The sequence below is a fragment of the Myripristis murdjan genome, chromosome 24 (genome assembly GCF_902150065.1).
Source record: "Myripristis murdjan chromosome 24, fMyrMur1.1, whole genome shotgun sequence".
NCBI lineage: Eukaryota > Metazoa > Chordata > Actinopteri > Holocentriformes > Holocentridae > Myripristis > Myripristis murdjan.
Genome location: NC_044003.1, coordinates 10,507,521 through 10,533,911, shown reverse-complemented (window position 1 = coordinate 10,533,911; position 26,391 = coordinate 10,507,521). Strand labels below are relative to the sequence as shown.

The 26,391-nt window shown below is 42.5% G+C and overlaps 1 protein-coding gene across 2 annotated transcripts in view; it reads left to right on the top strand.

The window, feature by feature from the left end:
* LOC115356170 (rho-associated protein kinase 2-like) overlaps window positions 1-26,391 on the top strand; it is a 46,214-nt gene that overhangs the window by 10,776 nt on the left and 9,047 nt on the right. For both annotated transcript variants that reach the window (XM_030047231.1, XM_030047230.1), the window contains exons 4-25: window positions 966-1,103; window positions 2,014-2,274; window positions 3,507-3,651; window positions 4,267-4,405; window positions 7,207-7,298; window positions 10,046-10,205; window positions 12,755-12,851; window positions 13,719-13,798; window positions 16,276-16,324; window positions 16,436-16,571; window positions 17,351-17,442; window positions 18,522-18,768; window positions 19,876-19,982; window positions 20,239-20,398; window positions 20,859-21,019; window positions 21,793-21,977; window positions 22,140-22,209; window positions 23,034-23,137; window positions 23,861-24,047; window positions 25,043-25,136; window positions 25,638-25,732; window positions 26,033-26,221. In XM_030047231.1, coding sequence (XP_029903091.1) covers window positions 966-1,103; window positions 2,014-2,274; window positions 3,507-3,651; window positions 4,267-4,405; window positions 7,207-7,298; window positions 10,046-10,205; window positions 12,755-12,851; window positions 13,719-13,798; window positions 16,276-16,324; window positions 16,436-16,571; window positions 17,351-17,442; window positions 18,522-18,768; window positions 19,876-19,982; window positions 20,239-20,398; window positions 20,859-21,019; window positions 21,793-21,977; window positions 22,140-22,209; window positions 23,034-23,137; window positions 23,861-24,047; window positions 25,043-25,136; window positions 25,638-25,732; window positions 26,033-26,221 — 2,988 coding nt within the window. The remainder of the gene's footprint in view (window positions 1-965; window positions 1,104-2,013; window positions 2,275-3,506; window positions 3,652-4,266; window positions 4,406-7,206; window positions 7,299-10,045; window positions 10,206-12,754; window positions 12,852-13,718; window positions 13,799-16,275; window positions 16,325-16,435; window positions 16,572-17,350; window positions 17,443-18,521; window positions 18,769-19,875; window positions 19,983-20,238; window positions 20,399-20,858; window positions 21,020-21,792; window positions 21,978-22,139; window positions 22,210-23,033; window positions 23,138-23,860; window positions 24,048-25,042; window positions 25,137-25,637; window positions 25,733-26,032; window positions 26,222-26,391) is intronic.

The following is a 26,391-nucleotide window of genomic DNA, read 5'->3' as shown; positions in this document are numbered from 1 at the left end:
GACAAAAGTGGCACACACCGCCTCCAGTTTTGGCTGTTCTCTGGACTTCTGCCATTTTAAATGATGCAGCAGCGCAGTTTGGCACAAAATAAGGAGGGAGGAGGGGTTGTTCACAGAGAAGAGAGGAGGGTGCAAACTGCTACATCTGTGACAATCAAGCAGCGCATAAAGGCCCAGATTACTAAAACCATTAGTGGGCATTAAAATCTCTTCAGTGTTCAGAGTCGGCATGAAGACCCCTGATTGGCCAAGGCAATCTTCTTGACCAATCAGGGGGTGTCTCATTGGTTTTATATACTCCAAAAGTTTTTGCACACATTAAAGGGTTTAGTAAATTGTGGCCTAAAGTGCACAGATTGCATTAAAGTACAGAAGTGTGATGTGAGCCACTAGAGGGAGCAACAATCTGTGAATTTCCAAAAATACAAGCCATAAGTCAGGTTTGTGATTTCTTGCCATCCTTTAAAACATAACTGCCATCTTCGATTACAGCACGCCAAACTCTGTTGACTGAAATTATGATTGTGGCGAGCATTAATTGTTTAAAAATCTTCTCAAATGTCTGGGTGTTGTGTTGATAGTAGCTTGGGTCTGGCTCTGCCGAGTGCCTTGTTATAGAAACGTGTTTGGACAGGCCCGGTGTGTGGGTGAGGAGAGATTGGTTGTGTGTGTGAAGTCTGGTGTGGGGGTGCTGGGTGTGTGTGTGTGTGTGTGTGTGTGTGTGTTAGAGGCGGAGTGGAGTGGGGGCTGTTTGTATTCCAATCTTGTGTAAGCTTGTCTTTCTATGGGTGTGTGCCTATTATTATGGCCTCTCCCCTCTCTTCCTGCCGCTTCCTCTCGCATTATCTTGGTCATCGTGACATTCTTACAGTGTCGTAGTCGCTGCGTTCTTTCATCACTCTGTGGCGTTATCATTGTTTACATGCAAACATCTCCTCTCTCGACCTCGCCCTCCTCTCCTGCAGGTCCGTCACAAGGCCTCTCAGAAGGTTTACGCCATGAAGCAGCTCAGCAAATTTGAGATGATAAAGCGCTCGGACTCGGCCTTCTTCTGGGAGGAGAGGGACATCATGGCCTTCTCCAACAGCCCCTGGGTCGTCCAGGTGTGCAGTGAAAGCATTTTACATGAATGTTTTGTTTGGTTTTCACAGGATCCTAACATTCCACAGCATTATATTGTAAAGCCATGGCATTTTCCACATTATCCAAGGATGCAGAATGCACCGTCTTTACCACAAGTTTGAGTTTCTTATAAGTGAAGATAAAACTGAATTTTTCTAGATGTGACTATCGGTGGTTTCATAAAACAAGCAGATTTTTGTTAATCATCAGTAATGTGGACAAGATGACCAAGCAGGTAGAGACAAATAATAAAGCAGCGAGAACAATCCTATTAGTTCAGACAGTTTCATCACTTTTTTGTGGTTTCAAAGGTTGCATTACAACAACAAACTCTTACAGTATGCAGTACAGTGGTCCCTCGTTTATCGCGGGAGTTACGTTCTAAAAATAACCCTCAATAGGCGAAATCCGCGAAGTAGTCAGCTTTATTTTTTACAATTATTATAGATGTTTTAAGGCTGTAAAACCCCTCACTACACACTTTATACACTTTTTTCAGACAGGCATTAACATATTCTCACTTTTCTCTCTTGTTTAAACACTCTCAAAGTTCAAACCTTTGTAGAAAAATAAGTCCAGTAAAAAAGACAAGCATGCAAAATTGCACTAAAAAACTCCGCGGAACTGCGAGGCCGCGAAAGGTGAACCGCGTTATAGTGAGGGACAACTGTATTACAATATTACAATATCCGTAATCCCAGATAATGTTTAGTCTTATATCACAGTATCAATATAGTGACGATATATCATCCAGCCCCACATGTAGTTCCTACTGTGGCTTAGATAACAACATGATGAGGATGTTCTTTGTCCCTCTCAAAGTAACATCTTGAGATCCCGTCTGTGGGATTGAGGTGACGTTGAGTGACCTGTGGATAATCTGTCCTCTAGCTATGCTGTGCCTTTCAAGACGACCACAGCCTCTACATGGTGATGGAGTTCATGCCCGGCGGAGACCTGGTCACCCTGACCATGAACTACGACATGCCCGAGAAGTGGGCGCGCTTCTACACGGCCGAGGTGGTGCTGGCGCTGGACGCCATCCACTCCATGGGCTTCATCCACCGCGACGTCAAGCCCGACAACATGCTGCTGGACCAACACGGACACCTCAAGTTAGCCGACTTTGGCACGTGCATGAAGATGGACTCGGTGGGTTGCGTTTGTTGTCATTTCTTATCTTGGTGCTGTTGATTTTAAACTTCTTGGACCTGAGTTAAAGATCATATGTGGAGGAAAATTCAGTCACTTAAATAGGCTGAGATTAATCTACACCGTCACATGACTAAAATTCAAAAGAAAAACTAATGAGAGATTCAGTGGTTGAATTATGACACAAATTCACCTCCTGAATTGGTTGAACTGAATCTGAATTAACCCCACAACAAGGTCTTAAGGGCTTTTTCAGTGCTCCAGTGCACCATCAAGTGGCCACACAGTGAAGTGAAGCTCATCCATATGCAGCCCGGTTGCATCAGGTTGTTTTGAAAGGCCCCAGAAGTTATTGTGCTAAACGGCTAATATAGAGCACACAGGCTCCGCCCCCCGCCACCCCCCCTCAGTGTGGTTCCAGGAAGTGTTTTTCCACCATTTGTTTTCACCATAGGGATTTCATAATAGCAGGTCCCAAGTGGTTCCACACATTCAAGCGGTCTGAAAATCTACGAGTAGAGACGCAGTGTCATATAATTTTCAGCTCTTGTAAAAAACATGATTAAAGCAGTCTAGCAAAGTTAGACCTCTGCGCTGTAGAGTGGCTGCAAGTTACTATATTTGTCAAGTAGTCTGTCCTACTATCAGGGTTTCCTCTGGTCAAGGAATGTCTGGAATGTCATGGAATTCTGAGAGGTGGATTCCAGTCATGGAAAGTCAGGGAATTTGGAGACTATCAGGAAATGTTACAACGCGGTGACTTTGCAGTAATTACAACAGGATGTATTTTCAACTGCGGTATACGCGTGCATTGCTAAAAGATGGAGGTTTTCAGCAGTGGTTCTCCACAGCAAGCATAAGTGCAGTGGAAACCAGATGAACAAACACAGAAGGAATAATATTTTTAGGTCGTGGAAAGGCTCCAACTTAGTTATGGAAAGTCCTGGAAAAGTCGAGGAATTTTACATTAGGGTCAAATGAGAGCCATGCAAATCGAAGCCAGATAAACTTTACACGACACATTTCTTTCAGCATATAAAGTTGTGTGTGCTTGACAGAAAAAAAGATGCAAATACCATATAAAGTCTATTAAAGTCTGTTGAAATTTGACAGCTTCTGTGTTTGTTTGCCTGTCTTTCTCCCCAACTCTGCCAACATTTTAATGTTTTCCCCGCTTTCTGATTTCATTTTCCTTTCTCTCTCTCTCTCTGTATTCCTCTGTCTGTCTGCAGTCTGGCATGGTGCACTGTGACACAGCAGTAGGCACTCCCGACTACATCTCCCCTGAGGTGCTCAAGTCCCAGGGTGGCGATGGTTACTATGGTCGTGAGTGCGACTGGTGGTCTGTGGGCGTCTTTATCTTCGAGATGCTGGTTGGTGAGTGACCTGTATTCGGCCATGTTGGATGGTGACTAATGCAAAGAGTCAAAAGCGCCTATATAAAAAAGTCTTGGATGCAAAAGTAAGCAGAGTTGAGTGAGAACAGGTAAATCATGCTCATCCTAGACTCTCCCGCTGTTAAAGAGTCCCATGGTGATCTACGCTTAAAGTGGGTTAGTATTACTTCAACAGAGTAGAAATCATCATAATAAAGTGGCATTTTCATAATAGAAGGCATTCTTACAAATTAGAGCATAAATCCAACAGAAACCCCTAGTGAGAAGATAGGAGGCATATATCACCACGCACAGCATTGGAATAATGCTACCACTTTCTCATTTGCGCTGATATCTTGACTCTTATGAGCCGTCATCGCTAAAATGTGTTGCAAGAAGGAAATATGAGGAAATCAGTTTTGTGATCTCAGCACCTGGCAGAGTCATTGTTGAGCGACTGGATTTGATCAACTACTCTGTCAACCCCCCCCCCCCACCAACAGATATATTATAGTCATTTTGTACTGCGAGATATTAAAAAACGTACTTAGGCCTAGTCGTGTTTTGTCATCAGTCATTTAAAAGTTTAGTAACGACCCTCTCTCCCGTCTCTCAGGTGAAACTCCGTTCTATGCCGAGTCCTTGGTGGGAACTTACGGGAAGATCATGGATCACAAGAACTCCCTCACCTTCCCAGATGATATTGAGATGTCTAAGGATGCCAAAGCCCTCATCTGTGCCTTTCTCTCAGACAGGTAAATATGTCGACCCTCTATGATGAGGACAAGAAGGTGACAGGAATTCAGTGTTAATATTTCACAATTTTATCCTGTTTTTTTACTGTGTACACAATCACACACAGTCTACTCAATTCAAAGTGATTGTTGGATACATTCAAACATTATGAAACTACATTTTTGAGATCACAGGAGAGAACTGAAAGCACTCTGGTCATAACCCAGCCTTGACCTTTCTGGCACCAAAGCAGATAAGATCTGCTCCAAAAGTAAAACTTTTGAAATGTGAAGTGTATACCAATAAATTTCTTCCAGATTTGGCAAGCGGTTGAACCACAGTAGCTCCATCAAGATTGTGAAATACCCACATTTTGTTTTGTCAAAGCGTGAATCACTGTTTGACCTGACTTGCAGAAAGTCGTTGGCCTACCGCTCTGCAGTGATTTTTCCATTCACACCTTACTGTGGTGGCCACTTTGAGAGGAGAAGCAGCTAAAAGGATCAGTGTGAGGAATGTGGCGAAGAGTAGCCCAGGAATAGAAAGCTGGCAAAGTTAACAGTTTGTGTTTGACTGAGGTCACGTCACAGATTTTTCTATAAATCCACAAAAAAGATCCTTAACACTATAAAGCCTGAACTATGAAAGAATTTGCAGAAAATTCCAATTTTTTGAAATTGAACCCTTTATTTAGTCCTATAACAAAATATATATATATATAAAAAAAATGTTATTGCACGACCTTTCTGGTGTATGATATATGATATGTACTTGAAGTGCCAATGGTATGGTCCAGAGTGAACAGGGGAAGTGTTCAAAGGTATACAACAGTATTGATTAAACTGAAAATGAAAAACGGAATTGAAAATGTGTATCATATATGTTACGAATGGCTTTATAGGGTTAAGTAAGCTTACAGTATATTCTATTTTCAACGGATTGGTTGTTCTATGCAAAATTGCCAGGGTTGAGGACCCGTTACACTCAACTGACAAATAACATAGAATTAGCACATAATCAAACAGTGAGTCAGTCGCTAATGGGAACCATGCAGACTCACCCATCATGTGACAGGCTTATTTACATCTGTCTGTCAAGTCTAATGGTCCTCACTTTAATTGACCCTTGGCAGTTTTGAATATTACACCGTGAAGAACAGACAGTGTGTATCTGTCCATGTGTGTGTGTGTGTGTGCATCTGTCTACCTCTAATCTCACATACTTCTGGGCTCTTCAGCCTGGTATTTTTTGTGCACAGTTTTGACTGTATGCTCAAGGACCTCTCCTGTTTTAAAACCTGTTTTATACCACGGTTGAGTGCGAACTCCTCAGATGATTTTTCCGAGTCCGGGCACTTGAGGAGGGAAGATTCGCCTGACAGGAAGCTGCACTGCACTGTGTGAACTCTTCTGTTTTGACGTGAATGAACATAAAGTGAATTCACTCAAATCCTGCACAGATTTACTCAAAGGCCCAGAGAAGAAGTGGTGGTACTATAAGGATTTCTGTTCTGTTTGTATATAATGGTGCAACAATCAGCTCATTACCAAGCATTTACATGTTAGTAGTAGCATATTGTTAGTAGCAAAGGTTGGGATGGGGGGGTGAGATGTCATACACTAGGTTAGTGGCCCATCCCCTAGTAAGGGACCACTTCCTGTTTACATTAGAAGCCCCGCCCCACAGGAGTGCTCGGTAAAACACAGGCCCTTTCTGCTTCAGCACAGAGCGGCCTTTCATTCTCCCTCGCTCAGTTTATTTACCTTCTCACTCACTGTTCTGTCACCACAGACAGAATCTCGCATGCACGCAGGTACCCACACACACACACGCACACACACACACACACATACATCTTGCACATTCATTCATTGCATTACCCACACATTCTTTTCACTGGTGCCTCATCTCACTGATTCAGCCTCTGATTCACATGCTCATCCCTTTAACCGCCACATCCTGTCGGTTTCTTTCTTTTTTCTTTTTTTTTTCTTTTTTTTTTTTTTAACGCGACCTCTGTCCCGCTCTCCCACATGTTTCTGAGCTGTCCCCGAAAACTTGTCATTTGCAACATCTGCCTATTTTCCGGTGCCATTTTCCATTTCTCCATCCTCTTTTACGCTGCTGTGATTGCTCCTGCAGTACTCCGGCCTGGCTGGGTTTTCTGCAGGGGCCTAAAAAACTCTGGACACCCCCCTCCTCTCTCTCTCTCTCTCTCTCTCTCTCTCTCTCTCTCTCTCTCCCTCACTCTCTCTCTTTCTTCCTCCCCGCCCCTGCCCTCTCTTCCCCTTGGCTGGGTCTGGAATGTCCCACACGTGGCAAGCCCAAACTGCCGCACCCCTCCAGCCTTGTACCCAGTGGCAGAGGTGGGAGGAGAGGGACGAGAAAGAGAGAGAGAGAGAGAGTGTATGCAGACTTGTAGAGAGAGAGGGAGGGGAAAGTGCAGCAGCAGCCGCTCCTGCTGTCGCGTGTGAGTTAGTCAGTGTTGTTGATGTTGTCCCGTGCACTCCGGCCCTGCCGCCTTCCTCCTCGCCCTCGCCCTCTCCCTCACTCTGTCCACCGGCTCCTCTCTCCTCCTGGATCTGTTATCTCGGGTTTCCTCGCTGCTCTGACTGGCTGGAGCGGGTTCTGAGGCGTGTCCAGCGTCCGGCGGCGGTCATGCGGCTCTCCATGCCGGTCAGTGGAGACAGTGTGGTCAGTGCCTAGCGGTCACTCCACTCGCCTGTGTGTTTTTTTGGGGGGTCAGGAGGGTCACGGGGCAGGTGGGGGCGTCCTGTGCTCACTGTCTTTGACGGGGCTCGCTCCTGTGTCCCGTGTACAGGGAGGTTCGCCTGGGACGCACTGGAGTGGATGAGATCAAACGCCACCCCTTCTTCAAGAACGACCAGTGGACCTTCGACACCATCCGAGACAGTAAGTTTGTGTGTGTGTGTGTGTGTGTGTGTATGTGTGCACGTGAATGTTTTTAAAATCTTTTATATTCCTTTGCAGTTCCAGCAATGCAGGTGCATCTGTTCCCCCTTTAATAGCTGATGATATAAGTGCTTTCATCTTTTTTTTCTCTCTCTCCTTAAACTAATCCCCCCTCTCTGTGTTCTTCTCATACTTCTTCTCTTTATCTCATCCGTTCTCCTCTGGATCTATTTCTTTTCAGCCGTCGCACATCATAGTTTATTTCCCAATCCCAGCTATTAAGCCTGTGCGCTTACACATGCTGCCCATATGGTCCCTGCTGTCTTACGTTATATGACTAGATATTGTGCAGAGCAGCAGAACACATGATGCACTAAACCCACAGGGTAACCACACCGCACATGGGTACCGCTCCAAAAATACAGAACAGAGACGCTAGGATGACTACATGCAAAATATAAAACACTACTTTACATGCAGACTAAATGACTAACGAGTTTGGATTTTAACAGCTCTCGAACATGGAAATCAGGAGCAGCTGGTTCAACATGGGCGAGTGTCATCACCCTGTAATGTTCAGTCAGTAATGCAGTGCAACAGTGAAGGTTTGCCATAACATTAAATGCATCACTACCACTAACATTACTGATATTAACAATATACACACTGGAGGACATCACGACTGATGTCATGTAAAAACTGAAAGATAATGTCATTAAAAATCCTCATAGATTTGTCAAAAATGAAATATTGATAGAATACATTCACAGATAATGTAGTAAAAAATCACATTATCACTTGAGTGGCTTTTATTTATTCATAATCAGTGTTACATGCAGCTCATGATGTCATGCTGTTACCTCATTAGTCAGTGTTATTGTGACATCCACAGCTACAGGTTTTACACCCATTTCTGAAGTAATTAATCACTGGTCATTGCAATAATGCGATGAAATAACATTATCTGGCAGCATTACCAAAACATTATCAGGTTTTATAATAACATCTGGATGAGTTACTACATTACCCATTATACCTAATCATAATGTAATCATAATGCCTCATATGCCATTATTTGTATAAACTGAAAAAAAAGTTCCTTTCACCTTTACTTTTTTTTTTTCAGATTTCTTGTTTGAGCATTGTGCATTTGTGCAAAGAGTTGGTGGCTGAAAGTGCCCTTTATACAGCTGGGTCGGATCAAACATATCGCTTCGGAAGGAAGGAAAAGAGGAAGGGGACATATTAAGGAATTTGAACAGGACGTCAGTGTCTGTGTATAATTACACGCAGGCTCTTTTTCCTTGCTTCTCTCTCTCCCTCTCTCTCTCTCTCTCTCTCTCACTGCTTCACCTGGGTCTGATTAAGCCAACAGACAGAACTTCTGATCAGAGCCTGGCAGTCTGGAACATGAAACCACTGCTGTGCCACTTACTGCACCACTCAGCCCTCTACATGTTTGCTTGTGCATGTCCCGTCTCACACACACACACACTCATAAACACACACAACATGACGCTGTTCCCATCCTGTAGAGCTGGTCCCCCCCCTCCCCTTCCCCCTTTATGTGTCAGATGATGAATGACATCGCTCCTTGCTGTGTGTGGCCTCAGCTCCAGCGTTATTGTCTGTGGTCTGCTTCTCTGACTCTGGCTCACTGTCTTAAAAAATCTCCCTGCTGTCTCCGTGCTCATCAAGCGGAGTCCCGTTCCCTTTTTTCCCAGATTAAAGCTTTGGGATGTTGGAGAGCCTCCGAGCCAGGGGATGGATGGATGAATGGATGGATGGAAAGGGAGACGGCAGCCCCCCCTAGGGGTGGGCGGGGCAGGGTGTGTGCGGCCTGTGTGGACTGGCCTAATGAGAGGGGCGCCCGAGTTGGAGGGTTGCTCCCTCTCTCTCACTCTCACTGTGGCCACGGCTGCCTGTCATTAGCAGCCCGCTATCAGAGAGCATGCCGGGAAGTCGTGCCACAAGGGCCTCCATGGAGCGGCCTGTGTCTCTCTCTGTCTCACCACATTTTGGCTTTTTTTGCCTTTTCTCCCTTTTTATTTCCCTTCATTTGTTTCATTCCCCTGCTTGATCTGTCGCTCCTCTCCCTGTATTTTATCCACCATCTTGTGAGTAACATTTGTCACGCTGAGGGTTGCGTCCCGACTCGAAAGTAATCTGCGCCTCGCTTTGAGCCAGGACGGGTCTGGGCCGAGGAACCCGATCCAAGATGGCTGTTGCTTTTTCTTAATTAGGCGCTATTAATAGGTTAAAGGGGTGGCTCGCTTTTCCCTCATTAGCCCTTTGACGCATTTTTTTGTCTGCTGCCAGTACAGAGACCTGTAAGCAACGCCTGCTCCTGTGAGCGCCGAGAGAAGAAGGAGCGTTCTCTGCCGGTGTGTGTGTTTAGGCTGCGTTTGTGAAAGACGCTGTGTGTGGGGCACAAAGCGAGTACTGTACGGGAAAAGGAGTGGTGTCAGACTTACGCCAACCTGTGGAGAGCTCACTGCCACTACCAGCGCCAAAGTTGGCATAGAGTTTGTTCAGAAGCACTGCTGAAAAAACTATGCAGTGATTATCAAGGGGTTGTTGAAGAAGTGCTTTAAATCTGTTTCCTCCAATGTCTCATCATTGAAAGCCGTTTTATTGACATGCTCGATTGATGTAAGACTTGATTTGCCTTTTTTTTTTTTTTTTAACCCCCTCCTCCTCCTCCTCGTCCTCTCACTCCCTGTCTCTCTCCTCCTTATTCGCTCCAGCTGTGGCTCCAGTTGTGCCAGAACTGAGCAGTGACATAGACACCTCAAACTTTGATGAAATAGAGGATGATAAACGCAATGCCGAGACCTTCCCTCAACCCAGAGCCTTTGTCGGCAACCAGCTACCATTTGTCGGCTTCACTTACTTCAAGGAGGACCAGTAAGTGTGTTTTTTTTTTTTATTTTTTTAAACCTTGTTGAGTGTTATATTTTGTCTACACTATTGTGTTTGTGCCCATGTCACCTCAGCATTCATACATTGACTTACTTCACGTTTTTCTGCAGTTTGAATGTCCATATTCACTTAAGCACCACCGTGCCGCAGGTCACGTGTTCATGAGCGTTTGTGAGGGCCTCTGTGCTCAGGAAATAGACTTCAGCTCAGCTCTGTGCCTCAAGCTTGAGAGAGGCAGAGAAAGTTAGCTTCACATCCATACCTTTTAATAAAGTCCTCCACCAGTCACACACTGTATGTCTGTTCCAGCTCCACACTGCTGCCTTGTTCGGACGCCCCCTTTAACTAAGCCCTCTTTGCGCATGATAAAGTCTAGCTCCTAATCCCGGGTCTCAGTGAATGAAACAGAAAAAAAAACATATTTTAAAGAAAATGATCTGTTAGTGGTTAGTGATCTTTTTCAAGCTTGTATTGTTCAAGCTGAAAGAGCTAACAGAGGAGCTGCTGTGCATGTTGGAAGCGTTAAATCTTCAATCAGGTGTTCTTTGTCTCGCACGTCTCGACTCGAACGCCCTCGCTCTCTTTCCCCCTGTCTTTTGTCGCATGCCTCTGCCAAACAAAAAGCGACTAGGTGAGAATCAACCGGTTCATGTATCAGACTGTAATCAGTGTTTACGGCATGATATAGGATGAATATCAAGCACCTGGTTAGAAGTAGGCCCACGCTTTTCTTCAAGACAGCTTCACTCCTCTTTTGATGCCTGTCTTTTAAATCGTGAACGGCACATAAAAGGACCTTTCTTTACAGGCCGGTCCCCACCTAAGAATTTCCTTAGTTAACTGAATGCCATCCATTCTTGACTCTACTTGGCTGTTTGTTCATTTCAAGCTCATTATTGTAGTTAATGTTGCATTTGCATAAAACTGATGTTCAAGTGTACTTGTGTGTTTTTCTTGTGCTGTTGGCTAAAAAAAAAAAGAAAATCACCTGTTGTTTCTGGAAGCACAAGTGCAGATTGTTTAAGGAACAGCACTTCCCCGGCACTTAATATTTTTCAGAATTTTCTTGATTAAATGCTGCATTTATCGGCAAATATGTACAGTATTTTCTATGGGTCATAATCACCTGAAACACCAACCGACTACTTGACATTCAGCATGATTTTGTTAAGTGCTGTAACAAAAAACATTGGGGAACAAAATCCACTTAGCATAGTAATGTTTTCAGAAGGGTTACAACATTGTTTTCAACTCAGTGTCTTATCACCATACTTAATAGTTTTGTATTATGAATATGGCTGGGCTTTTGGTCTGGTGTCCTGCTCTGTTCAGACACAGGAAGATTTTTTTTTAAAGCTCGTGACGCATGAAAAATGTGAATACTCGCCTCCCAAAACCTTATTCAGGCAAGAGCCCAAAGACTAATTAGCTGACAAGTCAATCTGAAAGGGTCAGTCCTCTTTTTTTGTAACAAAGAAGCCTCTAGTTATTTGAAAATCTTTGTCATACACTGCCTCCCCTGAAAGGTCAGTGAGGCTGCAGATTGGGGAAGCGATGTAAGGTGTGTGCCAGTACCTTGACTTCAATACCAGGTCCTGAACAATCCTTTTTTTGTCACGAATTTTATACAATCTTGTTAAAAAATCATTTTTATAACATCTCTGGAAGTAGCAGCCACCAGTCACCAGCATTATTAGATCTTGGTACAAGCATGCTGCATGCTCATTGGCTCACTAACATTGATCAGATTTACTCCTTAGGTATTAAAATTCGGTACCAATTGACATCAGTTTCAAATTACAGTATCATGGCATTTTTGGATAGTTAATAGTATCAAAGCAATTTGGTCGGCACCGTAAAAATATCGAAGTTTGATATCCTAGCTGGGTGATAGGGACAAAATCAAATACCACAATATGTTTGACCAAATACCTCTAATCGTTATTGCTGGGATGGCTATTGGTGATTTTGCAAAATATTTAGGCTTACACAATGACATTTTTGATAAATAATCATCAGTAATGCCTATAATAACCAAGTGGGTAAGAGCAAATATTAGAGCAATCAGGTAAGTTCAACTAAATACAGCACTTTACAGTAATTCAGATTTTTAAACTAGGAAAAGACAGCACTTACCCTATAAGATATTTAGATATCCAAATCAAAGACGATATCTCATCTAATATTGATATAATGTGGATATATTGCCCAGCCCTGTATGTATATGGGGGCATTATCATTTTTGAATGTGGGAAACAGCTTGAAGGAACTGTGTTTGAACCGTGGGGTGCACCTGGGCCGCGGATTCCTCAGCTATTATACAACCATGTGGAGCAATCACCGGGCCTAATGGCTCCCAGAGACGGCTGCCCACCATTGGAGATGCACCACCATGTTGAACATTTGGCAACAGACCCGGGCCCTCGGACAGCGAGGGAAGCTGTCGGTGCTGGAAAACCACCTCAGGCGTCTCAGGTAAACTCAATTACAGGCAAACACCCACTCGTCTCCTCTGTCCCTCCCCTCTCTCTCAGGCTGCTGAGTGGGAATAAAGGCGGCTCTGTGGAGGATTCAGACGACTGTAAGGATAGCTCTGAGGAAAAGGAGTATTGCTCAGACAGCAAGCGAGAGGTAGGTGCTTTCATGTGCAGGTTTGTAGCGCTGCGAGCGGACGGTGTGCATTTTTAGAGCAGACGAAAGAAACAGAGAGTCAAAAGTCTGAATCTGCAGATGAAATTCAATGTTGTAGAAAGTCTGCATCTCACATTGCAGTACTAATCCTGCAATTCTGAAATAATACAGATCTCTGATTATATAATTCATCCCAAGTAAAAAATATTTTAGAGAGAAGCCACTCTATAAGTATTTATTACAGCCTTAAATACAGACATTTTACAGCTCTTACTGGCTTTTTAGACACAAAAATAAATTTCCTTTTACTTTTTTGCATTATGAAGTGGCTTCCCTCTCAAATATTTTTATACTCTGGATTTCCTTTTTTGCCTTTTGGGAGGATACTATTGTCCACTGTTTTATGTGCTGATATAATTCACCTGAAATACTACAGAGTTTCAGCCTTTATGTTCATATTACTGCACTGCCCCTCATCAGCAGAGACAGGGGTGAGGGGTTTCTCAGGAGATGATAGAAAATGTTGTTGTTTTTTGTTTTTTTCCAAAGAGTAGAGCTACATTTTCTGGTTTGTTTACAGCGCTGCCAGAATGCACAGCTCAGTTTGGTGTAAAATACTAAACAGTGTGAGTCACTGGAAGTCTGTGGTGGACATGAAAATAAATCCCAAGTCCTCTATTTTCCAACTTTGGAAGACGGATGCTCTGATTCTCAAACAATTCTGAAGGACTTTAAAACAGCTTAATAGCGTTTGTCTTTGCATATTATGTGGTAATATGCTGTAACAGATTAGGAGGAATACATAAATGACTGACAAGGCTGCCAGATTAACAGCATTGACTCTCTGCTGTTTGTTTGTCTGAGCAGCTGCAGAAAAAGCTCAACCGGCTCGAGGAACAGCTCAACCATGAGATGCAGGCCAAAGATGAGCTGGAACAGAAGTGCAAGTATGGCTGGACTACAAACACACACACACACACACACACGTACTAAAATGATAAGTCTCTGTTTTTCTTTCATGTCGTTACAGTAAATAACAGAATAATTGTTGTGTTTCTATTATTCTGTTATGTTACATTTTTGTATTCTATTGGCTTTTCTAAATTGAATTAAATCTCAGGAATTTAATTGTTGCAATTTGAATGCTGTGAACCCAGAATGAAATAATATGTCCCATTTTAAAAATCTGTATTTGAAAGCCGTGGCACGTTCAGTAAATCATTACCACTGACTTGGAGGCTTAAATGTAATTACAGTAAACAAACGAGAGCATCATCAGGACGGCGGCGCTCAGCGTGGCTTTTTTTTGACATCGTGTTTTACGTCACTTACCGCTGTGTCGGATCTGCTCGCTCGTTTCATAACACCAAACAGGAAGAAGGTGCTGTTTTTCCAACACAGATGGAGCTGAAGCTTTCAGAGTTTTCTCTCGCGCAGTGGAAAGAGTGAAAGGTTGGGGGGAAAAAAAATTACATGCAACATGTTTATCCACTTCAGCAAGGTAAAAGAAAAAATAAACACACAGAGTGAAGTCAGAAGGGAGGAGCAACTATTTCTACGAGGATTCTCAGTCCTCCAGTTAGCGGGTCTCAACCTGGGGTCTGTGGACTCTTAAGATAAGATAAGATAAGATAAGATATTCCTTTATTAGTCCCACGGTGGGGAAATTTCACGCATTACAGCAGCAAAGTGGATAGCAAGATATGAAGCATAATTTACATTATAAACAGTATAAACAGATAATAAATAGCAAAAAGCAATATAAACATTATAAAAAAGGAATATAGAAAAGCAAAAAAGAAATATGAGCAATTTGGGGATCCTTGTGGAGGTTCAAGTTGGTCCCCAGAACAATGAGGAATATTTTAACTTAACTTTTCATTCACTGACTAGAAATTAGTCCAGTGAGAGGGTGTATAAGAATGACTGTTCAGTTCATAGGGGTCACACTCTTCACTGTTAATCTGCTAATCTACGGTACAGACAGTTACACAAAATCTGGTATCTGTACAGCGACATCTTATTAAATGTGGGTCCACAGCCTGATGTGTCTCAATTTGGGGGTCCTTGACACCAAAAAGATCATGAACCACTTTTCCAGATCATCGTATTTCAAAAAAAAGAAGCAAATGGGTGATAATTTTGTACTTGGAATAATAATATCACTGCGATAAAGGACTGAGATAAAGGATGTCACTTGTCTTGATGATGGTCTAATTCATTTACCCATACACCACCATTTATTATATTCAGTAGTTTTAATAGTTTGTGATTTCTTAAAAGTGTTTATCCCAAAGTTCGACATTGACTCACATCAACTCCTGTCTGAGCAGGATTAACGTTAGAAACTTTTTTGAGGACCGAGCAGCAGCAGCTGGCGTCATACGAGGGAGATCAAACACCGTCCAGTTAACTGTGTTCCCGACAGAGTAGAGTCAGTGACACGGTCATTTAATCTGATTCACCTGATCTATCTGATCATACGACCTCCGTTAGTCAGCAGATTTGAAACTGACTGCAAACGAGAAGATGTTTTCCCGTCCTGACTTGAATGCGAATTAGAGATAAAAAAGATTGTCTGGCTCCGATTGATTTCTGGTGTCTAAAATATGGCTATTATCATCGCAAAGCTCGGGCTCGTGAATTGAGCGTGCTTCTTGACAGTGCAAACTCAATAACAACGGCTAAGGATTTAGCACAAATGATCAGCCGAATTGACTCCACTTTGATCCACTTTGAAGCTTCTCCTCTGTAACACTCCTCTCTCTCTCTCAGCCGCTCACTTCTCTCCCACTGAAGAACGCTCGTTTTCTGTTTATTCAACAATATTGAAGTCCTAAGATTTCAGCCCAATGTAAATATTCCAAAGACTGAAAATAAACTTCAGTGAGGATTTTTTTTTTTTCACTAATGGAGGTGATAGGAGAACACTGGGATTGATAACTGATTATATACCAATATACTATTACCACTATTTTACTACTATTACTACTACTATCCTGTATACATTTGACTGTATGTCTATGTATGGTGATCTTATATATAACCCATGTTTAGTTTTAGTTTGATAAGTTTGTGCCATTTATGTTGGTTATTTTTATTTTCATCTTTTTTATTTTACTTTTTATTATTTTTATATATTTTTTCATGTTGATAATGTTTGGAAATGTAAAATTGTATAAATAATGTAACCGCTTGTGACACTGTCAGTTTATTTGAAATAATTTGGATTTAAAAGCTGGAGTGAGAAATAACCACTTAAAGAATAAGTTTTTTAAAAAAAAAGAAGAAGACGAAAATTTATCTTAAGTGAGCTCTGACATTAGTTCACCTTAGGTCTGTGTTTGTTCTTTGGCATATGATTACCAGATGATTACATTTTTAAATCTAATCTGTGGAACACCTGATGCTTCTCTTCCGCCAGAGATACCACCAGCCGTCTAGAGAAGTTGGTCAAAGAATTAGACGAGGAGGTAAGGACTCAGTGAATGTTTGAATTCTTATTTACCTGTTTGCTTCTTACGTTCGCTCTTGTTTTGCTGACGTTGTTTGTGAACCCCCTCCTCCTCCGCTCCTCCGGCCAGATGAGCGGCAGGCAGAAAGTGGAGTCGTCTCTGAGGCAGCTGGAGAGGGAGCGAGCCCTGCTGCAGCACCAGAGCGCCGAGAACCTGCGCAAGGTGGAGATCGAGACGGACCGGAAACGCAGCCTGGAGAACGAATGTGAGGACATGCTTTTTTTTTATTTTTTAAGAAGACACAGATTATTGCAAATGTCTTCTAAATTCCTTGGTCTAGGGCTAACAGGGTTCACGGTATTTAGAGAAATCTGCTCCAGACTTTTAGGGCAAGTCACGGAATATTATGGAAGTTTGTCAGCCTCAATTTAAAAATAAAAAAAACTGGTTCCTCACTAATCATAATTATTTATTTTCAATTGTGTTCACATTGTATTCGCTTCCCTGACAGAAAAACACAGAATAATCCATTTAATAAAACTTCTAGATGCAAAGTGAAGTAAAATTGTCCTGTTACTTCTATATAGTTAGTAGAAATTCAACATTTTAATCATGCAAGAGGCAGGAACTTTTACACAGAGTGGGAGCCCTGTTTGTTTCTTGGCAAGTTGTTAATCAGGTGGAAAATCAGCTTTTCTCGTGCACATCTCCAAGAATTTCAGTTGTTGTCATTTTCATGTTAAATTGATCTGATGTTTCACCCTCATTTAAAATTAAAAGGGATTAAAATGTCTCAAATTTTCCTTGATGAAACCTGCCGATATCTGAGGAACCCTCTATATACGCTCACTGTTACTGTTCATCTCAGATGTGGTCATGCATGCTGCTCCACAGTTGGTGCAGCATGACGCTACTGCTGCCATGGGAGAGATTTTAATCCCTGTTGGGGTAACCCACCCTGAAACTGTGTCCACTCCTAACACTGTAAGGCACTTTGGATTGAAACATCTGACTTAGGCTTTCTTCTGTGTCTGTATCCATCAGTGAACAACCTGAGAGACCAGCTGGAGGAGCTGAAGAGGAGGAACCAGAACTCCCAAATCTCCACTGAGAAGAACCTTCAGCTGCAGAGACAAGTGAGGAAAAGCTGCAAACCTCAAATCATACCTGGTGCATGAGATACACCTGTTCATCCACAACACATCTCAGGCTCCCCTTTGTGAGGACAAAATCTTGTAAAGTCAAGGAATACGGGAACAGGATTTTTTTGGGGCTGGAAAGGTTCTGAAATGTGATCCGAACAAAATGGTAGAGAGGTTTGGACGTGTCATGGAAGTTTATGGACAAGCATTTTGACAGGTTGGAAAAAGACTTAATGTTAGTCTACTCGATACAGCTAGCTCTGTTTGGACTACTGTAGTTATTCAAAAAAAAAAAATCCAAAAATCCTCACATTGAAAAACCCCAGTGACTTCTGTTGAAGTTGAAATATTTGAGAATATTCTGGTAAGGTATTCAACAATAACAACAAAGTCAATATGGTGCTGAAATTGTCTTGGAAATTTGACGTTGTCATTGTTCAGTTTTTGCATAGTTACCTCATTGTTATATTGTACATTTTTATTTATATTATTTATTTATTTTATATTTATTTATTCATTTTTATTTATATTTATATATTTGTATTTATATTTTTTATTTTATTTTATTTTATTATTTTTATTTATTTATTTTATCTATATAGACATTTATTTTCACTTACAGAACATCACTAATTTAATCATTTATATAAAAGGCAAGCAGTTGTGAGTGGCAGTTATATCTGTATCTAACAACTTAAACCATTTATGTAATATTCTGTATACTCCAAAAACTAATCCTGCAAAAGTCTAGTTGTTTTTAAATGCAAATACATTACATTACAGTGCATTTATTACTGTTATCCTTTGCAGGAAATTCAGGTGCAGCCAACCAGCACACACTCATTTCACATTTCAAATAACCTCACAGCTATTTAGATTCTGTTTTATTGCTTTATTGTTTTCATTATTTTTCACCTTTTTATATTGCGTATTTTACATCCTATCTGAAGGCCTACCTTCTATTTGCCTTTTTTCTCACTGTATCTTAGTATTTTCCTGCTGCGACCACCTAATGTCCCCAGGAGGATCATAAAAATTTCAGCTTATCTTCCCGGTGCTCTCTCTATTTGCAGCTCGAGGAGGCTAACGCCATACTTGAGGCTGAGCAGGAGGCGGCGGGGCGGCTGAAGAAGAGTCACGCAGAGGTTCAGAAGCAGGCGCAGGCTCTGGAGGTGAGCCTCGGGGAGATGCAGGACAAGTGCAGCCAGCTAGAAAACACGAAGATGGAGCTGGAGAAGCAGCTGATGGGCGTGCAGGCCGAGCTGGAGTCTGAGAGGAGAGACCGCAACCTTGGGACGGAGACCATCGCCGACCTGCAGGGTGAGGAGCTGTAATCCGTCAGACTGGGGGATTTGCCAAAAAATGAACCCCAAATACAGTTGAAAAAGCCTGTTTTGACTTTACAGGCGGCGTGGGACACGAAGTTCCAGCATTGTGCTACTGAGATGTGGCTGTTATGTTTTTGCTACTTCACTCACCACTTTGGCAGGCAACCAGCCATTATGTAGAGGTCCCTTTCCTGTCCAAAGTCAACTTGGCTTCTAAAATGGTTAAATGTTGGTGGATTTTGACAGTCACGAGCCAAAAAGTTAATTTACTGCCAAAAGTGCAGGTAATGAAACTGTTAAGGATCTGAAAAATCACAGAACCAAACACGTGAGCACAGAGAACGCTACTGAGGTACACGTCCACTGGGTCGCAGGAAAAAAGGAATTACGCAGAAATTGGAGCTTGGAGCTGGACAGGGTTATAGATGTGGATTGTTGTTTTGGACCGGGCCTCGGGAAAGATCTGATCATAGATGGAAACATCTGGTCCAACGGCTTAGAGTGGGCCGGACTGAAGCAAGAGGCTGTAAAAGCCAAAGCCAGACCAGAGCCAGCACCTCTTGTGAGACCCTTTGTTTGGAAATTTCAGAATATTCGGTCCATGCAGCGCAGGCCGCTCACTGAGGTCAGAGGGGACAAATCGTAACAAACGTGTTGCCTGTTTGCAGTGATGCCTCACACTTTTTTCCTGGTAAAAGTCTCCATTTGGGTGGAGTCAGTAAGAAGGAAAATAAACATTGGTGCGTTGTTTTGGCACATGAGGGGCCACATTTTGAGCAGGGGCGTTATGTAATGTCACACTCTAGGATCGTGTCTGTTTTTGAGGCTGAACTGCGCAGGTGCACGCGTTTCCATGTTGTCTCTATATGTCATTGTAAGCCTGTGTCATGCGTTATGCAAATATCAAAGCGCATACATCCCAAATCACTCTTCACGGCGGCAGTCAGTGTACAGAAGCACTTGGCAAGAGGAACACACTGAACAGAGAGCAAAGTCATAACAGTTTAATCCCAACAATAATGTCAGGACCGTGGTGAATGTTACAAGCCCCTTAAATCCCTCTTGCTCTCATTTCCTTATTTCCATTATTCCATCTCAGGGCGTATCTCAGGCCTGGAAGAGGAGGTGAAAGAGGTTAAGTCATCTCTCTCCAAGGCCCAGACGGAGAAGAAGCAGCTGCAGCAGAAGCTCACTGACCTTGAGAAGGTAGGTTTTCATCGCCAGTTGCCAGTTTTGGGCAAGTCTCCAGATTACTTCAATAGGCACTCCACACAAAAGTTGAATTTAGATTGTTTTTTTTTAAGATTATATTGAAAAAGTTGTCCAGCACAGTGGAGATTGTCTTTGGCTCACCCCCATGCAAAAGAAAGGTTAAAACGTACATGCCGTTAATGCAAAACATACATGCTGCTGTCTTGAACTGATAGCAGCAAGAGACCCAATATCCTCTTTGGCTCCACAGGAGAAGAGCAATCAAGAGATTGACCTGACGTTCAAGCTGAAGTCGCTCCAGCAGAGTCTGGAGCAGGAAGAGGCAGAACACAAGGCCACCAAAGCCAAGCTCGCTGATAAAAACAAGATCTACCAGTCCATCGAGGAGGCCAAGTCGGGGGCTTTAAAAGGTCAGCGAGAAGGAGGATAATGGAGTGCGGTGGGATTTGGGGGATTAAGGCAGAGTTTAAAGTGTCTCAGTGCACCTTACACAGACTTAAGGATAGTAAAACAAATGAGAAAAAAATCAAGCAAAGAAATGAAAGCACGAATAAACATGAACTATAAAAGCAGAGGGAAAAATATGGTGCCTAAAAAAGGGATGGAAGGTCGATGCACTGAGCAGACCTTGGCTAAATAGAATTTGCAAATTCCTCAGGCCTGTTCAGTTTAGTTAGTGTCCGATCAGCTGACAGACAAGTGTAATAGACTGACCTTCAGATACTTTGAGGTGATTGTGTGTCTGGCATTCGCTTACCCATCTGGTGCCGTGAAGCAGGTTAAATCAAATGTCAAGGCCTGTCTGGCCCAGTTCTAGGATCGAGCGCCACCCTCCTGATGCGTTTTCCTGCTCGTTTGTCTTTGGTGCAGAGATGGAGCGCACCCTCCAGGAGGAGCGCAGCCTGAAGCTCCAGGTGGAGGGGAATCTGCTGCAGCTGGAGAAGGACCACTCCATGCTGGACTGTGACTACAAGCGGGCTCAGCACAAACTGGATGAGATGCAGGCGCACAAGGATAAACTCTCTGAAGAGGTGTGTGTGCATGTGTGTGTGTGTGTCACTATGCACACTCCTCCCTTGGCTTGGAGCTCACATTCAGCTCTGGCCCACAGCCTTTCTGAAACCACAAACTCCACTGTAACACTTTTAAAAACAGGAATTGAGGATTCACATTGCATTTCTGGTGCTGTTTTGTTGTTTGATGTTGTATTTTTTGTTATTCCCCAGCTAATTACCCAAGCCTGAATCGAGTTATACATGGAGTTTAATTTAAAAAAACAACAACAACAAAAAAAAAAATCAATAATCTGAAACTGTTAGCTGTCAGGCTTTCTTTGTCAACACAGTGATTTGCAATAATGTTAAAAGAAAATGCAATAATCTGAAACTGTTAGCTGTCAGGCTTTCTTTGTCAACACAGTGATTTGCAGTATTGTTAAACGAAGTTACAGGGAGAAATCCAGGATAGAAGAAGGAGAGCTGATTTCTTCCTCTCATTAAGCTCCATTATAACTATAGCTGCTCTCTATTTGTGTTAGTCGGTTTATCAATGAGAGAAGAGAATTGCACCCTTAAACAACAAAACAGCACCAGTGTGTTGCATAAATTGTCAATCCGTGTGTTAAAATGTGTTTTATGCTGGATTTTTTTTTCCTCCTTTAACAAGCGGACATGATATTAACCTTATTGCGCTTATAGGCATCCTCAGGTAGTCTTCTTACTGTAGCTTCAGTTGAGTGCCCTACACACACACAGCCTCCCTTAATTGCCACTGAAGGAGCCACTAAAGGATTTGTGTGTCCCAGGTGAAGAACCTGAGCTTGCGCCTGGAGCAGGAGATCCAGAAACGGAGCCTGAGCCAGAACGATCTGAAGGTGCAGAGCCAGCAGGTGTCCATGCTCCGATCCTCAGAGAAGCAGCTCAAACAGGAGCTCAACCACCTGCTGGACATGAAGCAGAGCCTGGAGAAGCAGAACCAGGAGCTGCGCAGGTCAAACACACACACACACACACACACACACATACACACAGCTGAATATGGCTATAAATACACATTGGTGGCATGTGAGCCTACCATTGTGGAGAACTTCTCTCATACCCGACCAGAGAATGAACCACAGAAATGACTGACAGCTGTATCGTCCTATCACAGGGAGAGGAAGGAGGCTGACGGACAGTTGAAGGAACTTAAGGATCAACTGGAAGCCGAGCAATATTTCACGGTAACCCTGCTGCTCAAGTTTCCTTTCTCCCTCAGTCTGGTTTCACACCTAGTGAAGTTTTTGGGCATAACAACTTGCTAGCTTGTCCTCCAGTCTCTATTTCTGCCACCATATCATTGCACATTTATTCTCAGCACTTTAAAGTCTGTTTGCAGCGAAGCATGTGAACGTCAGCACAGCTATCATAATGACAACAATAAAAATGATAATGATACAATAATGATAAAATATGAAGATGCCTGTATGTGAACTGGATGGGAATTTATGGGTGAAGTAGATTTTTTTTCCTTACTATTGTGTTCTCCACCCAACCAGGCCTCATGTATCTACTAAAATTGTAATCTAGTGTAATCTGTAATCTAGTGTCTATAAAATATCTGATGAATTCTACTGCACTGCAAAGAAATCTCCATTTTAACAAGTCAACAAGTCTCACATTCAGTCTCAAAATCTTGTTTTTCCTAAACCAAGTGGAAAAAAATCTGCTAATGGGATGAGGTAATCCTGCTTGTTTCAGTGAGTACAGTGCATTTCTTCTTGGAAGAAGTATGAGTATGTTGAAACAGAATAAGGCAGAATGAGGCAAAACAGCCCTCAAGTGTCAAGAGAATGACTCTTGATTCAAGAAAATTCTTGAAACAAGTTCATAAGCCTCGGAAACAAAGATCATTTATTTAAAGATCATTTTTTTTCTCTTCATTTGATTCGGGGGAAAAAAAGAATTTGCAACTGAATAAGTGTAAATGATTTGTTAAGATAGTGACTGTTTGCTCTGTACCTCACCTGTGTTTTTAAATGTCCTGCTGTTTTTTTTCCCCCCTAAGACCCTTTACAAGACGCAGATCCGTGAGCTAAAGGAGGAGTGTGATGAGAGGAATAAACTGTTCAAGGAGGCACAGCAGAGACTGGAGGAGTACCAGGAGGAGAGGTAACTAACTGCTCTGACCACCAGCTGCTTTCATTTCCAGTCTAAAACAAACAATTGTCACATTGCGTCGCATAGGTGACACTTTTGCATGCAAGGATACACAAGAAAATCATCAAAAATTAAGAAAAAATAAATAAATAACACCGGGAATTTATTTTTGCTGGTTAAAAAAAATGTGAGATTACTTTTGACATTACCTGAATAATTTGGAAAGTAAATTAGCTGGCTGATACTCTTCACAAATGTTGAGATTAGACTTTGATGTTGGGTTTGGGCACCTTTTCCAGCCATGTCTCTGGTCATGAGAGCAGTGAATTGTGGGACACAACGTAATGATCTTGGTTAAAGAAAAGCAGTAATCAGATAAAGAACAGAGTTGAGTGACCTGTACCCTATAATTTACTCTATCCGTGTTTATTTGACCTTTTAAGAATATTACAGACTAATCCAGATTAGTGCTGGATAAATCAGGGTTAAACCAGATTAGCACAACTCACAGTAACTGAAACACAACTGGTTTAACCAGAGTGGACCCATGTAGCTCTTGGAGAAATGGTTGAAACCATGGCTTGAGGATGAGGTCGGTTAAATATTACGTCCAGACCATAAGTACTTTTCTTCTGGTCTAATGACGGCTTGCAGGGTTTTTGTAGTGGAGCCCCTGAGTTTCATCCAACACCAGCAATCCTCATGTTTCCCTGCGCCCTCCCTTCCCCTCTGCAGGGATTCCCTCGCGTCCCAGCTGGAAGTGAGTCTGACCAAGGCGGACTCGGAGCAGCTGGCGCGCTCCATCGCCGAGGAGCAGTACTCAGACCTGGAGAAAGAGAAGATCATGAAGGAGCTGGAGATCAAAGACATGATGGCGAGGCACAAGCAGGAGCTCAGCGACAAGGAGGCCACCATCAGCTCGGTGAGGGGGCGAGAGAGGGAGGGAAGAAGGTGGAAAGAAACGTCATGTTTACCGTATTTACAAGTTATTCACATATGAGCCCACCTCCCACCCCCTAAAAATGTAATTACAAGTGAGAAATTAGAAAACATCAATGACGGCTTTGTTTCCAGGTTGTGACATTCAATGACGGCAAAAATGATTGCTTTCTGCTTCAGTAGCAGTATAGATTATCAATTCTTTGATCTCCATTAGCTGCTACATCACAGTAGCTAATCTTCCTGGGGTCTTCATAGAAACTGTATATTTTGATAATGCAATTATTATAAACCGTTACAGCGTAACAACATAAAAACAAACTAATAAGACAGAGCACTCCTCTATACAATAATAAATGATATGAGATAATAGTATTGCCCTGTTATAATTTATTATTATCTATTGTTATCCAGTATTGAATAATAGTAATGATAATTATGTTAATAATGTAAAATCAATATGCACAATAATGCACAAACAACACCCTCTGATCAATCATGCATAATAGTAAGTAAGGGAAAATCGATATGTCTGCTCTTCGTTCTGATACTGAAGCGGAAAGCAATTTTTTGCTATTTGGCAGTTGTCATTTATCACATTCATGTTTTGATGCTTTCAGGTTGCTATGGTTACCCCATATTTTCAACCAGAGCTTTTGAACATTGAATCAAATCGGAAGCTCGTACTTACCATGTTGGATGTTTGACCCTCTGACATGCACCTGAAGGCACCACAAGTTCATAAAATCAGACCGTGTAATATAAATCAGAGTTTGGGGTCAAGTCATGTTTTTTTCACTTGATTTATTTTGATCTTTGGCCATAATGGAGTTAATGATTTCCATTTGAAAGCAGCTAGTTTGCATTCCTGATGCATATATGATGACATGGTTTCCTTTTAAGATGTCAAATGAGCTGTTGCCCTCATGAGTGTGTGTGAATGAGGTCAGCTCAGCTCTCCCCTTACGCCCCCTACAGCTGGAGGAGTCCAACCGCACGCTGACGGTGGATGTGGCCAACCTGGCCAGCGAGAAAGAGGAGCTCAACAACCAGCTGAAGGAACTGCAGCAGCGTGAGTGTCTCTTTTATACATCCTCGTTTTCAAAGATAAAACACTTTGAGACTCAACACTCACTTTTCACTTGATTGACTTAGAGCCAGGGAACACTGCGGGGCACAGATTTAAAAATGTTAAGTCGGTAGAAAGTGGTTTGTCGCCCAAGAAGATACAGTCATGGTTCCTTACAGTCATGGAAAATCTGAAAAACAAATGTTTTCAATGCCTGGATGATTTATGGGGAGAGAGTTTTTAAGATGTCACGGAAATGTGTTAATAGTCCTGTCGTCAGCAAGGGCCTCTTTGTCGGCCTGAAAATGAATAATAACATAAAGCATTATATAGATGAAGACCTTGTGTGAAAAATGGGAACACACGTGGTGGCAAGATGTTGGTGTTGAAAAATTTGCACTTTACGTTATATAATTATGAAATATTCATAAGATGTGTCAAGTAAAATATGTGTGAAACCCTGTATATATGGCATGTTAATATTCATCTCGGCTGTTTATTCAGAGCTACAAAAAGCCAAGGAGGAGGAGAAGCAGATGAACTCCGTCAAGCTCTCCTTTGAGAAGCAGCTGCAGAACGAGAGGACGCTGAAGATCCAGGTGCGTCAGTCAGGAGGGTCTGGAATAGCATCGAGCTTCAACATTATAAAAAAAAAAAAAAAGCTTGATATGTGGTATCATATTGAATATTGGTTAGATTTCACCTTACACTAGACTACTGTCATTTCACACATTTTGCTCTTGAGAATAATCTTCAGCCGCAGACTGGTTATCTTTTAATCCAGTTATTTAAATCTGGGAACAAGGGTGGAAATTGAAAATGGAGTGCGTGTTTTTATTCACTGGATGCATATTATCATCACGATTACATGTCGCTTAACTACGTCCCGTTGCTCCCAGGCTATCAACAAGCTCGCCGAGGTCATGAACCGGAGGGAGACGGTGCGTGGTGGTCACCGCGGTAACGACACGGAGGTGCGCAGGAGGGAGAAGGAGAACAGGAAGCTGCAACTGGAGCTGAGATCAGAGAAGGAGAAACTCAACAGCACCATCATCAAATACCAGCGAGAGCTGAACGAGATGCAGGCGGTCAGTACGCCCACGCTGGCAGCACACCAGCAAATGGCATCACTCGATACCAAATGCCAGTTTTACACCTGCTGTTTCTATGAGCCACTAGCTAGGTGGATCTGGGCGTCCAATTCTAGATTAAAGATTAGAGATGTGAATTAAACCTATGATATACGTTTTGTTTTGTT